This window comes from Capra hircus, chromosome 12, assembly GCF_001704415.2.
Source record: "Capra hircus breed San Clemente chromosome 12, ASM170441v1, whole genome shotgun sequence".
Classification (NCBI taxonomy): domain Eukaryota; kingdom Metazoa; phylum Chordata; class Mammalia; order Artiodactyla; family Bovidae; genus Capra; species Capra hircus.
The window spans coordinates 10,783,448-10,798,526 of record NC_030819.1 but is presented as its reverse complement, the minus strand read 5'-3'; the positions used below and the strand labels follow the sequence as shown (position 1 = coordinate 10,798,526).

Below are 15,079 nucleotides of genomic sequence, written 5' to 3'. Positions count from 1 at the left end.
TCTTTCAAGATATTTGAAAATGCAGTAAAACAGATATATGTCAAGGAACCTGAAACACAAGGAACAATCTTAAACTTTCCACGCAGAACTGGGAAACCATCTTTAACAGAATTCTTTCCCACCTGAAGAACTGCGTGAAGGTTGAGGACTATTTGTAGTATTATACTGTAACCACCACTTTAAGTAATTATTTACTAACTGAGAATTCTTCGAAGTCAAACAGAGATAAAATAGCTCACTAATCAACATTCTCAGTTCTCAGCAGTTTAAAAAAAAAAAAAGACACTAAATTAAAACACGTTTGACATGAAAATATCAAAAGACTCATATTCTTAGGTTGGCCTGAGTCTTCATCACAAACCATGCTGAAATTAGGTGATGGGTGGCTGTCATTAAAATAGCTTAAAAAAAAAAATGCACTTTTGATGACAAGGTCTTACTCAGACCTTACGCTTGTTTGAAAGAGAATTTCAACATCAACCACTTTCTACTGAAAATACATTTCCATCAGTGACATTTAAGATGAGAGCACCATCGGAGCCAGGTCCTTTTGACTGCAAAGGTCGGGACACTTCTTCCTGAGAGGGTGCTGTGCTCTCTATTGAAGTCCTTCCGGACCGCGGCTCACATCTCAGTCAGGCGCAGCCCGATGGAAACGCACGTTCGCATCTTTGAGCCTTACCTTCAGGTAGGATCCATAATATTTGGTTACGTAGGGACTGTCGCACTGACTCAGCACTGTGATTTCCTGCTGAATGTCCTCGATCTCGTCTTCTGCCTCCTCCAGGTCAATGATTTTTATGGCGACCACTTTCTGAGTCCGATTGTCAATGCCTTTGAACACCTCGCCGAAGGAGCCCTTCCCGATTTTCTCCAGTTTGGTAAAAAGCTCTTCGGGATCTGCTTTTAGGTTCTGCAGGAGAGAAGGAAAAGGGAGACTTCAGCAACTCACAGGGGTATTGACAACGGCTATTAGACCACAGTCTTTCCAGGCCAGATTCGTTTTCCTCACTTAAGGATCAGGCTGGTGGTAATCACGGTCTTCACACTCAGGACACAAGCATTTCTCAATCTCACCTGCATGTGCACACAGCAAGTGTGCAAACAGGAACAGTGGCCCAGCTCTATTATAGAACGTGAGGAAGGCTCCAGCTTTTATATAAAGAAAACAAGTATCAAATCACTTATCTGAACATGATATATGGATTTATTGATAAGTCACTCATATCTAGGCAAAAATTCTACTTTTCTCCCTACACACAGCCCAATTTTCTTAATTTGGGTAGGTATATACTGAAACATAGGTTAACCAGCAACATCATGTAACAAGAGAAAAAGACATACACCCTAGCTTGTTTCAGAGCAGGTCGTGTCCAGCAAACACAGCCCCACGCATCTGCACTTAACTGCTGCCTTGGCCTAAATATTTAACCGGATCCCAGGAAACAATAAGGAACTGTTTTCTTTTATCAGGTAAACGTCATACCCTTGAAATGGCTTCTAAAGGCTCGTAACCACCAACCTGAATAACTGAAAGACACATACCACCTACACCTCGTAAGGTTTAGCTCTTAATTCTCCAGCACCCACCCTAACGAGCTCCCTTGACCAGAGAGAAGGGTGAGCAGCTGAGTTCTCCAAAGGCAGCACCTGTTACCCCCCAGGAGGGAGTGAGAGGTGGCGCTGACACTTGGGAGAGCCAAGGATCCTTCCCATCTTAACCCCGAGGAGCTGCTCAGACTACACCCTACAGACACGCCTTCTCTGTGAAGCAGTGGGGAGGAGGGCTGAAAGGAGCAAGAACAACAGACCAGGAAGACAGACCCACAAAAAGGGGTCAGACACAGAGCTGGCAGTGTGGGTGGCTCTGGGTTAACCGGGCCTTGCGGACTCACCGGACTCAATTGCTGGCTGATGCCTCCTCCCCTGACCTGGACGAGCCTATAGACTGTTAAAACCGTGCCTCCAGCTTTGAAACGTCCCCTCCCCGAGGCCAGGGCCCCTCCTGCACTGCGCCTGCTGCTCCCCTCAAACCCCGGCTGGCCTTGGGATTTCCTGCGACACTGGGCTAGGTTAAGCCTGCGATCCTGCAGCTGCACCTCCATCGGCCCCTCAGGAGGCCTGGGCTGGCTGCCGGCGGGGAGAACCCAGGCCTGGGTCACCCAGCCAGCCAACTACAGGCACAGGGAGGGACGCCCAGTGTCCTCCCTGCCCAACCTGGGCCAGGCCAGCAGCTCTCCCGCCGACCACGAGCGGCGAGCAAGCCCTGTGCAGAAGCCCCAGGTCAACCTGAGGAATCGGGAGAAACACTAAATCACTATCTGTTTCAGGCACTAAGTTCTGGGGTGATATGTCACCCTACTGATAACAGAAATCAACAGAGATCGCTGACCACTGCCAGACAAAAGTGTCCATTCCTGAGGACAGGGTCCAGACAGACAGACTTTCTGTACTCAGGAGAGGAGTGTGTCATTTCAATAAACTGCCCCTTTCCCTTGTGCTGGGTTTAAAACCACTTAGGAAAAAACAGCTGTTTTCACTACTGCCTTGACCCTCCTCCCTGAGGCCCTTTCCCAAGCATCTGCACCCATGAAGCCAGTACAGGTCTTCTGCCTCGCACCTGCTCAGGTATGGTGCAGCATTCCACCCTCTGCCATTGGGCTACCAGCTATAAATCCAACTAAAATCCACCCCTGGCAAGAAGGGAGCCACAGACTTCCCTGGTGGAGCAGCAGATGGGAACCCACCTGCTAATCCAGGGGACACGGGCTCCATCTCTGGCCTGGGAAGCTCCCATCTGCCCCAGAGCAACTCAGCCTGTGGGCCACAACTACTAAGGCTGCGTCTGACACCCCTTGAGCCACCACTACTGAGCCTGCACACCACAACTGCTGAAGCCCGTGAGCTTGGAGACTGTGCTTCGCAACAAGGGAAGCCACCGCAACCGAGAAGCTGGTGCACGGCAAAGCAAGAGTAGCCCCCGCCTCTTGCCACAACTAGAGAAAGCCTGAGTGCAGCAACGAAGGCCCAGTGCAACCGGAAAATAAATACATTCGTAAAAAGAAGGGAGCCATCTGTCAAGATGGTGACGGCAGAGCCCTGAACAAACAAGGGTCCCCGCCCTTCAGCAGTTCTTGCACAAGACCATCACCAAGCGCTGCAGCCCGTGCAGTGCGGTCAGAAAATCAAAGCCAGAGATGACCTAGTGCACAAAGGAACGTCAAGATTCTGCCGCCAGAATCCGCTCTCCGAAGACTGGAGATCTCCTGGGAAGGAGGGGCATCATCCTGCCGACCATCTCGATATTTCAGAGAGGTCTAAGCTGAACCAAGCACTGGTCATCACCTGAGGCTAGAAAGGCCTGCCCTTCACCCCACCCATCCCCCACGTGCCTGAAAGGCAACCAGCTTCTGAGCAGGAGTCAGACACACAAAGGCTTGGTCTTCTCTGAGCAGGGAAAGCCAGGACCCTTCCCCACCCTTCCCCTCTCCTAGGGCAACGAGTTGGGGGACTTGGGCAGAGACTGGGGGCGGGAGCGGGGGTTCGGTGTTGCCTGCACAGCCCGCTCTTCAGGTTCCAGACCAGTCACTCAAGAACATCACTTCGATGCCCAGTGGAACTTCCCCAGTCCTGCAGCTGAGCCAGGAGATCATTACTCCATGGCCGAGGGGGTGTAAGTCTCACAAATTCGCTCACTAACGTATGTGATCCCACTGAACTAACTGCCCCCTGGGTTTGTGTTTCCCCCTCTGAGGGAAGGACTGGAGAGAGAAATAACAGAAAAAGGAGCACCTCTCCAGATTACAGGCACCTAAGAGCAGGGATCTGGTACCCACCAACCAAGGGATGCGTCTGTAAGAGACGGCACTCCCATACTGACGTCTCCTCTGCTCGCACCTCTCCACATCCCTCAAAACCTTCCCCACCTGGGTCAGGAAACAGCCCAAGAGCCTACCTGGGGGAGCCTGGAGGTTAAGTGAAAACTTTCAGGAGATGACAGTAGCTTATCCTAATTCTTATGGCTTCAGTTTTTTCCATCACCCTCCTCACCACGGCAACTCCAAGCCATCTGTCTCTGCAAACTTTGGTCAGTGAAATTCTAAGCCTTTCTACCCACTCATACTTTGTCTTGTTTAACTTCAAAATTTAGGAAAAATCAGGGCATTCATTACATGTCCTAAGGTCAGGATCCTTGAAACCAACCAAAATATGGAGACGTTGCAGCTCCCCTGGGGTAGGGGGTCCAGGCACAGGTCTGGGCTCTGCAGAGGCTCCCAAGGTCCCTTCCTCACTGAGCTCAGGAAAGCCTGGCTCAAGATCATGAAGAGCCAAAACCAAGGGAACATGCCCAGGCAATCTGGGATCACCAGTTCCGCAAACGTTTCTCACTAACTATGATACGAAAGTGCCAGGGCTACTGGCTACCCCAAAGCCTGGGATCTCTCGGAAACCAGACGGGAACAGGAATGAGCGCAGAAGTGGCTGTCACCGTGCAGGCGGCACAGGGAGGGGTCCGGTCCCTGAACCCTGAGGAAGGATTCTGATCCCCCTGAGAAAAGAAACCCCGGGGTGCGATGCCTGCTCCCCAACCCCCCACCGGAGAGCCCCACTGGAACTCTGGCCTCTACGGTCGTTCAGCCCATTTCACGATCCATCGAGAGAACTCATTAAAATACTTCCGCGATGACTTAAGTATTTTATATTTTTAAACCTGAACAGCTATTACTGTGTTCTTTTGATCACTTCTGGCAATGAAAAACTGCATCTGGCATCACTAATCAACCTTCAAAGGCCCTCAGCTTCAAACATACTACTTGTACAATTGTGCATACGGCACCACTCTGGGCTGAAGCCAAAACCCAGGAAAAGAAAAAGGAACGGTCCAGGTTTGCTGCGCTCTAATACCCGCTCCTTATCACATCACCATCCCCGAAGCAACAGACGAGAGGGCAGCAGGGTTCGGCTGGGTCTGGACTAGGTGGGCCCCTTCCTTCTTCTGAACTTGGTAAGCATCCCGAGGGAAGGACAGAACTCTCCTCCTGGAGCCCAAGTTGGCCTCAGAACCGCGCTCTCCCCACCTCCCCAAGGCAGCCAGGCGGGCGCTATAGGCAGGCCATTTCCCACGACCCCATCTTCCCATGTCAGTTTCTCCAATATTATTAGCAATGTTACCGTCTGTTATTCCCAAAGCTGGAAACCCCTGCCCTGCAATTCCTGTCTTATGCCCACCGACCAAAACTGTCTCTGCGTGCGGCCCCCCAACCACGCCAGGCTCACCCACAGCAGCTACACCCCCAGACCCCCCTGCACACCCTGCTGCCAGAGCTCGGCTTCCTCGCAGCTCATGGTTTTTCCTTCACTGCTTAAACCAGTGGGGACAGCACACCATCTCAAGGCTGAAGTCCCACACTCGCCATGAAGCTGAAGCCCACAGCCCCTTCCCACCCCCACTGCCTGCTGCTCCCCCAACTGACCCTCCAACCACCCAACTTCTCAACACCGTCTACGAGCACCCAAGCCTACAGGCTGTACTCATGACTCTGTGGATAGAGAATTCTACAGGGGCAGAACGAGTGAGGGTCAAGTCCGGGGCTTCCTCATCCCGACTGGGTGATTCTACTAGAATTCTTGGTCCTTTCTACACCTGGTTCCTTGTGCCCTCAAAGAGGTTGCTATGAGTCCCCTGTTACAGCTGAAAAGTTCCCGTCTACTGATGCGAACCTGGAGCCTGGCCCCAGGGCTCCTTTTTGCAAGGGCACGTGCTTCATGACACTGGTTGAAAACCGTATTCACAACATTTTACAGAGTATTTTCCCCCTTGAGACTACAACTGCCACTTAAGAACGTTATCTTGTGATCCTGCCAAGCTAACCCAGCAAAGAGATGAGCAGCACGGGAACCTGCAGGCGACACCCAAGCCCCATTAACAAAAAAAAAGCAAAATCAAGGGCTTCCCTGGTGGTCCAGTGGTTAAGAATCCACCTAGCAATGCAGGGGAGATGAGTTCCATCCTTGGTTGGTCCAGGAAGATCCCACATGCCTTGGAGCAACTGAGCCCACACGTGGCAACTGCTGAAGCCCTCGGGCCTAGAGCCCATGCTGGGCAGTAAGAGAAGTCAGGCAATGAGAAGCCTTCGAACTGCAACAAAGAGGAGCTCCCATGTGCCACAAGAAAAAACCCCGTGAGCAGCAACGAAGACCCCCACAGGCAAAAAATAAATGAGTCAATCTTAAAAAAAAAATAATACATCACAATAAAAATTAAAACAAAAAAAAAACAGCCAAAGTTCAGCTCATAATGAGAAGGAGACAAGGAAAACCTTGCAGCTACGGCCTAAAACATTACAAGGTCCTGGGCACACCAGATGCTCGGCTCTGATTCTCCAAAGCATCCTTTAGGGCAGCAGCTGGACAAGAGCTGCAGAGAAAAGACACTAGATACACCCCCGCCCCTACCCCAGAGAAACTACCAAACACAGAGATTCAATGCAGTCCTTCTGAGTGCTTAAATCATCTGCCAGAAATCCAGGCTTCCAGGTAGCCACAGGTACCTGCATTCTAAGCAACCCGAGTTCAGGTCTCAGCTCTACCACACTACCAGCAAGTCATGGAAATACCCCGCCAGCTTCCGCATACGTACATCCTTACTGCCTAGGATGCCGAGAGGATAAAATCAGAACCTAAGGAAAGCTCCCTGAATGGTATCTGCTTGAGCACTCCTTAGTAAACAGAAACCACTTTGGCTGTTACGGTTGCTTTTGTGTGTACTTAACACCGAGCTATTCTTTCTGACAACACTTGGTCAAGACTGAGCAGCTTCTTCAGTTCAGTCGCTCAGTCGTATTCGACTCTTCGCGACCCCATGAATCACAGCACGCCAGGCCTCCCTGTCCATCACCATCTCCCGGAGTTCACTCAGATTCACGTCCATCGAGTCCGTGATGCCATCCAGCCGTCTCAACCTCTGTCATCCCCTTCTCTTCCTGCCCGCAATCCCTCCCAGCATCAGAGTCTTTTCCAATGAGTCAACTCTTCACACGAGGTGTCCGAAGTACTGGAGCTTCAGCTTTAGCATCATTCCTTCCAAAGAAATCCCAGGGCTGATCTCCTTGCAGTCCAAGGGACCCTCAAGAGTCTTCTCCAACACCACAGTTCAAAAGCATCAATTCTTCGGCGCTCAGCCTTCTTCACAGTCCAATTCTCACATCCATACATGACTACTGGAAAAACCATAGCCTTGACTACACGGACCTTAGCAAAGTAATGTCTCTGCTTTTGAATATATTATCTAGGTTGGTCATAACTTTTCTTCCAAGGAGTAAGTGTCTTTTAATTTCATGGCTGCAGTCACCATCTGCAGTGATTTTGGAACCCCAAAAAATAAAGTCTGACACTGTTTCTACTGTTTCCCCATCTATTTCCCATGAAGTGATGGGACCGGATGCCATGATCTTCGTTTTCTCAATGTTGAGCTTTAAGCCAACTTTTTCACTCTCCTCTTTCGCTTTCATCAAGAGGCTTTTTAGCTCCTCTTCACTTTCTGCCATAAGGTGGTATCATCTGCATATCTGAGGTTATTGATATTTCTCCTGGCAATCTTGATTCCAGCTTGTGCTTCTTCCAGTCCAGCGTTTCTCATGATGTACTCTGCATATAAGTTAAATAAGCAGGGTGACAATATACAGCCTTGACGTTCTCCTTTTCCTATCTGGAACCAGTCTGTTGTTCCATGTCCAGTTCTAACTGTTGCTTTCCTATTTGGAACCAGTCTGTTGTTGCATGCCCAGTTCTAACTGACCTGCATACAGATTTCTCAAGAGGCAGCTTAGGTGGTCTTGGATTCCCATCTCTTTCAGAATTTTCCACAGTTTATTGTGATCCACACAGTCAAAGGCTTTGGCATAGTCAATAAAGCAGAAATAGATGTTTTTCTGGAACTCTCTTGCTTTATCCATGATCCAGCGGATGCTGGCAATTTGATCTCTGGTTCCTCTGCCTTTTCTAAAACCAGCTTGAACTTCTGGAAGTTCACGGCTCACGTATTGTTGAAGTCTGGCTTGGAGAATTTTGAGCATTACTTTACTAGCGTGTGAGATGAGTGCAATTGTGCGGTAGTTTGAGCATTCTTTGGCATTGCCTTTCTTTGGAATTGGAATGAAAACTAACCTTTTCCAGTCCTGTGGCCACTGCTGAGTTTTCCAAATTTGCTGGCATATTGAGTATAGCACTTTCACAGCATCATCTTTCAGGATTTGAAACAACTCAACTGGAATTCCATCACCTCCACTAGCTTTGTTCGTAGTGATGCTTTCTAAGGCCCACTTGACTTCACTTTCCAAGATGTCTGGCTCTAGATGAGTGATCACATCATCATGATTATCTGGGTTGTGAAGATCTTTTCTGTACAGTTCTTCCGTGTACTCTTGCCACCTCTTCTTAATATCTTCTGCTTCTGTTAGGTTCAGACCATTTCACGAGACTCACAAACTGGCATACCCTCCAAGGCACGATCTGAAAATCAGCTAAAATCCCCTTTCCTCCCTCAGGAAGGGGACAAGGAGAATTCTAGGAGGCCTGAGTGGACATCCTCAGAGAGAGAGAAGGAAACAGCTGTGAACTCCCAAGTACAGAGGCCACCCTGGGGTGCACTAGCCAGCGAGGCCAGAGGGCCCTGTGGCCTGGGTGGTGTTCTAACACGAGGGTCCAGGGCGGATGCTGAGCCGCCCGGGCAATGACACCTCCCCACCCCCAGTATGAGGCTCTCAGGGCTAAGAAAGGATGCTGCTGCTGCTGCTAAGTTGCTTCAGTCGTGTCTGACTCTGCAACCCCATAGACAGCAGCCCATCAGGCTCCTCTGTCCCTGGGATTCTCCAGGCAAGAATACTAGAGTGGGTTGCCATTTCCTTGTCCAATGCATGCATGCATGCTAAGTCACTTCAATCATGTCCGACTCTGTGGGACCCTATGGACAGCAGCCCACCAGGCTCCTCCGTCCACAGGATTCTCCAGGCAAGAATACTGGGGTGGGCTGCCATTTCCTTCTCCTGGGAGCTATAAATAAGCAAAAGATGGTGCCTATGAGAACCTTCCAAGCCTTCATAAACCTCCCTTTTAAACTTGCCGATAATGGTGACTACTAGATCCCTTAAAATAGAGAAAAGGACTTCCCTGGTGGTACAGCGGATAAGAATCCACCTGCCAGTGCTGGGGACACAGGCTCGATCTCTGCCCCCAGGAAGAATCCACATGCCGAGAGGCTACTAAAACCCTTGTGCCACAACTACAGAGTCCAAGAGCCTAGAAGCCACTGCGAGGAGGAGCAGGTGCGCCACATGTGAGAGCAGCCCCTGCTCGCTGCAACTAGAGGAAGCCCTCAGACAGCAGTGAAGACCAGCACAACCAAAAATAAATTCGAAGAGAAAAGAAGGGTCCGCTCTGCATCAGCAGCCTCAGGAGAAGGGGCTCAAGCTAGATGAGCAGAAGGGATTTTAAGTGGTAAAAGGAACACAAGCCCAAGTTCACGGAGAACTACAGCAAAGAAGGCAAGATGCAAAAGGCAGAGGCTTGGGACATGCAGACACCCCACACAAACACATACTTTTGGTCTGTGTAACAGGAATCCTGTTAATCGTTTGAGCAGAAACCCCAATCTAAGAAATCTTGCAAAACAATCTGTAGAAGGTTTGAAAGCATAAGGCCGCTGCATGCTGACAGCCATAACTGAGCTGGAATCCTGGCTCCCCAGGTCACAAAGCAGGTGCGGTCAGAGGCTGTGAAACTCTTCAGTCTCAGACCTGGCCTGGGTGGAACAAACCCTGAGAAAGACGGCTGCCATTTCTGCAAGCCCCTCCATTTCCAAATGCGCCCCTGGAAGGAGAGGTTATCTCTGCCTTATGGTGGCTACGGGATCTGCCCCAGGACACAGGGCCTGTGACAAACCCTGAAACGGAACTCGGGGCCGTCTGACTCCAAAGAGTGAGCACGCTGATAACTGTCTTCCAAGCTCTGGCAGCAGATCGCGATAGAAAGAGCACAAGATTAAGACTGAAAAGACCTGGGTTTCCCTCCTGCAGTAATGCACTGCTGCGTGACCTTGAGCAAGGTCTTAACTTCTGGGTAAAATGGGAACAACAATGCCTGTTTACTGAACTCACAGGTGCGGCAGAGGATCAACTCCAACCAAGTGCAGAGGGAAAAGCGAGGCCCACCGCAAACCCTTTTGCAGAGTGCAGGTGACGGCTATTACCTTGCAGGGCCGGCGCCGGCTCTCAGCAAGCACAGCTAAGGCGAGTGAGGTCAGTTTTAAACCAGCACTCGGCTTTGGAGACATTTTAGAAATCACTATAAAACACTGGCGCGGCAAACACTGGATGGCATCACCGACTCACGGACATGAGTTTGAGTAGGTTCCGGGAGTTGGTGACGGACAGGGAAGCCTGGCGTGCTGCAGTCTGTGGAGTCACAGAGTTGGACATGACTGAGCGACTGAACTGAAAACACCGGCCCAAACACAGAGGACAAACCATGCACAAAACATGGCCTCGACAAGATAAAAAATTATTGTCTTAAAGTATGGCTTAACTTCATATTCCCACTTTTTTAAAAACCACAAATTATTCTTCCCATGAATATTTTTAAAGCTAATTAGAACAAATAAAGACTCCTGAAAACTTGCCTCATCCGTTTAATCTAACCACTACATTTCAGGAGGCTTTCTGGACTCAAAAGTATACTTGGGCCATTCGTCTCATCAAGCCTATTGACCCTACAACAGGGTTTCCCTCCTAACAAGCTCAAGTGAAGTGAAGTGAAGTTGCTCAGTCGTGTCCAACTCTTTGCGACCCCGTGGACTGTAGCCTACCAGGCTTCTCTGTCCATGGGATTCTCCAGGCAAGAATACTGGAGTGGGTTACCATTTCCTCCTCCAGGGGATCTTCCCGACCCAGGGATCGAACCCAGGTCTCCCACATTGGAGGCAGACGCTTTAACCTCTGAGCCACCAGGGAAGCAAAGCTCACTCTATACCAGGGTCTTTCCCACACCTCGCCCACCTGAAAAATCAAGCTGCCTTCTCATAAAATACATACGGGAATATATATACATACACATAAGGCCAGTGCAAAGTTAATAAACCGAAAAAGCACCCCTCCCCTCAAAGCCAACTACTCTTTTATGGGGATGTTCCCAGAAATCCTATAACCAGGAGTCTCTACAACCTTCAAACCCCATTCAACTCCAGGAGCTGAGGCACAAAGAAACTTGAGGCGGGGGGATCCCCTGCTTCTCCCTGGCTGGGGAAGCCCCTCCCACACTTCTAGGAAGGCGTCCAGCCACCAGACATGGGTCACGGCCACATGTCAGTGCGCCCACCCCTACCCACCAGACATGGCTGGACACAAGCAGAACGGGGAACTTCGGGCTCCCTGTTCCAACCTGGAGAGGTCTCAGGGCAGGACTTTCTCTTTCAACCCCTGACGCTGCCTCGGGACCCGGGGAGCCAGAGCAAAACTACCTCGGTTTCCTTCTCCATCAGCCCGCATCCCTCAAAGGCACCAGAGACATGACGGGCTGTCTCGGCCAGGAGGAAGAAGGAACCACCTGAGGAGTCTGCCGTCTCCTCTGCCTTGTCGGGAGGAACTCGGGGGCCAGGGGAGAGACTGCAACCCCGAGAGACCCACAGGGCATGGGGGACCCCAAGGCGGGGAGTGGGGGCGGGCGCAGGGCCAGTGGTTCCCAGCACAGGCGCAACCAGCCAGGACTGCCTGTGCACCAGGCCCACCAAGAAACCCCAATCCCTGGGGCAAGAGCCCCAGCCCCAGCATTATTTAACCTCCCTGTAACCCCCCCTGAAGATTTCACCGTGCAGCCAAGGTTGAGAGCAGGGGCCTGGCCCCACAGGCCGCCTGCAGTCACAGGCCTGCAGAACTCCCCACAGCGTGCTCACCTGCTCTCCTCACAGCACAGCAGGGGACGGGGGGCCCCCCCACAGCTTGCGTGTCCAGTCTTTCCTCTCCAGCCCCTTCCTCTCCCGCCTGGCTGACCACCAAGGACACCCATTCGCCGTCTCTAGCCCCAAGTGTTTTACATTAACTAGTTGGCTGACTTAAAGTCTCCAAAATAAAAACCGTTGTTGTTGTTCAGTCGCTTGATTCTTTGCAACCCATGGACTGCAGCACGCCAGGCTTCCCTGTCCTTCACCAGCTCCTGGAGTTTGCTCAAACTCGTCCATTGAATCAGTAACCATTATTTACCAGATAGAGCTCTTTCAATAGCAGGTGGCTCCAATTAGCTCAGCATTAGCAGATTTCTATCCTCAGATGGTCTTTTAGAAGAAGTCTCACGCCGAGCTAACTGATGGGAGGCCATTTTTTCAGGGTGAGGCCTAAGTCCCAGGTTTGCACAGAAACGGGCTTCCCTGCGCAGCGCATCAAGCCCCCGGCACTCTGGGTGAGCTCCTCAACAGCTGGTTTCCACGTCGATCGCTGCCTCCAACGAGCAGCCCGTGCAGCCTCACACCCCAGCGCTTTGAGGCATGTGACACGCACTCCACAACCCCGTCAGTAAACCCACCTCCCCCACCTGTGTTTCCAGCCACCTGGACAAACACTCGACAAAATGTGACAAGAAAGAAAACCGAGACGGAGATGTTAAATGCATCAACTTATGTCTACACTTACATATCCAAATTACTAGAAATTCTCCTAAAACTCTTAATATTTAGGGAATCCTAGTAACAGCATTCTATTCTTTTATGTGGATGTTTAAGGTAGAAACGGCTCTAACAAAATGCAATTTTTAGAAAAGCATTAAAACTGAGGGGGGAAAAAAGTGACTGCAAACACTCAAGTTACTTGTTTCAGGCAGGACGCACTCCTGGGGTGCGGGACGGGGGCGATCCAGGCTGGAAGCCGCCTGGAGAAGCCCTCCGCCATCACTCACTCAGGGCCAAGCTCTTTCTCGGCATGGACTGAACAATCTGGGTACGACCCCGCCAACTGCCTGCCCAGCGCCAAACGCTCCAAGACACTGTGCTGGACGCTCAGCAGGGTCACCTCCTTCGCAGCCCCTGCACCCCGAGGCCCGACTGCAGGACGAGCCAGGGGCTTGGGGCTGTAACTCGCCCTGGGTCACAAAGCTCAGGGAGAGCTCGGCACCCCAGAGTCTCCACGCAGGGACGTGTCAGCCCCCCGGCCAGCTCCCCCAGCAGATGCTGGGTGCCCTTTTCTGCAGTGAGAGGCTCCCCAGCTGGAAGACAAAGGCTTGGGGTTTCTCTGAGGTGGCGAGCAGTCCCAGGTGTTGCAGCAAAGACCGAATTCAGGCTGGTTTCGTTTAGGCAAGCACTTGATGAAAGATACGCCATGTGTTCCAAATGAAATTATGTATATAGCTCATTGAGGAATGAACCCTGGCCGCTTCTTTATTAAACCAAAACACAAATAACAAGCCAGCCACTGAAAATACACTGACCAGTCCTGACACCGAGACACCCTGACGACCAGCTGTCGCTCCTGTTCCCAGGAGCGCCTCTCGCGAAGGAGCATGCTGAGCAGTTCTGCCATAGGCCTCGTCTGGGGGGCTGCCAGCCCACAAAGAAGGGACTTCGAGCCTCACACAGCGGAGGAACCTGGGGTGCAGAGGGCAGCTCACTCACACAAGGTAAGAAGCGTGGAGGAGGCTAGTCCTCACACGGGGCTCAGATAACAAGGTGCACGCACCAGTCCAGGCGAGAGCGACCCTCTGCCACCTCGAGGGGCTCCAAGCAGATCACGCGCCCACTGGTCCCCTCTCCTGCACAGAAGGGGCTCACGTCACACAGCCCACGACCTGGCATGGAGGGGACCCTCAGTGAGTGTCAGCAGAGAGGAGGCAGACGGGAGCCCTCTCCCCGGAGCAGAGACCTGGCTGGGCACCCTGGCTGCTCGGCCTCCCCAGCAGGTAGCACCCAGCTGCACAGATGCAGGCTTCAGGCAGCGCTGCTTCCCAGGTAGGAGACCCATGGACTGTAGCCCGCCGGGCTCCTCTGTCCGTGCGATTTCCCAGGCAAGAATACTGGAGAGGGTTGCCATTCCCTTCTCCAGGGGATCTTCTTGACCAGGGGATCGAACCCGGGTCTCCTGCATGGCAGACGGATTCTTTACCGCCTGAGCCACCAGGGAAGCTCCAGGGAGTGAGAGGGGAGACGCAAAATCGCCTGCATCTGATTCCCAGACCTGATGAGGGACCCTGGACGAGTCACCCAGCTGACCCGGACCTCAGTTTCCTCTTCTGTAAACGGGGGAGAAGAGCGCCTCCATTCAAGGCCTCGAGGGAGGGGGAGATGAGAGCTGATCTATGCGGAAGGACTAGGCGTCTCTTGTTCAGCCCAGTCCCGGGTTCAGCTCAAGGTCACAGTAGGCAGGCCCCGCCCAGCGTCCAGCTGCCGCCCCAGCTTGGCCACCACGACAGACAGATTACTTGCTCTCCGTCACCCCTTATCAGTGTCACGGGTCCACAGGCAATCAGCAAGTGCCCATCGCTTCCAGAACCTCCGCCCTGAGGATCACTGTGGACTTCAGGTTTCAGCAGAGACCGGCATTCCCACATGGGCCATCCCTCTGCTGATCCCTTCCTGGGCAGTGGCTTATCTCCACCTTACACTGACCTTCGGCTCCAGGGACGAGGTGTCAGCTCATCTTATCTGTCTCATCATCTCCCGTCTCTGTGGACCGTTTTCTCCTCCTCTTCCCAGCCTGTGTTTGTGTGACACACACACGGCCCAGGAGCACTCCGTGTGTGGGAACCACCGCTCTCTCATGGGTTCCCCACAGTGGCTCACCTGCTGCTCAACCTCCCAGGCTCATTACCTCTCCCACAGGCCCCCAGAGCAGCCTTTCTTACTCACTCCTTAATTAGACCCAAACGGAGGTGAAAGAATTTCCTCATTACCCAGAAAACCATGGGAAAGGGATCACTTTGTCCTGCCTTCTCAAAATCTGTCAGGACTTTGGAAGATACCATAAGGAAAACTAAGCAAGTAGACATAAGAGTCCAGGGCTGTGGTTCACGGGGATGACCAAAAGAAACGGGTTAATAACCAAAA

General features: G+C 51.8%; 1 protein-coding gene across 1 annotated transcript in view; it reads right to left on the bottom strand.

Annotated features, from left to right (window-relative positions):
- STK24 (serine/threonine kinase 24) overlaps nt 1-15,079 on the bottom strand; it is a 94,739-nt gene that overhangs the window by 50,444 nt on the left and 29,216 nt on the right. Inside the window, exon 2 of the mRNA XM_018056423.1 lies at nt 683-913. Within this exon, the coding sequence (XP_017911912.1) occupies nt 683-913 (231 nt within the window). The remainder of the gene's footprint in view (nt 1-682; nt 914-15,079) is intronic.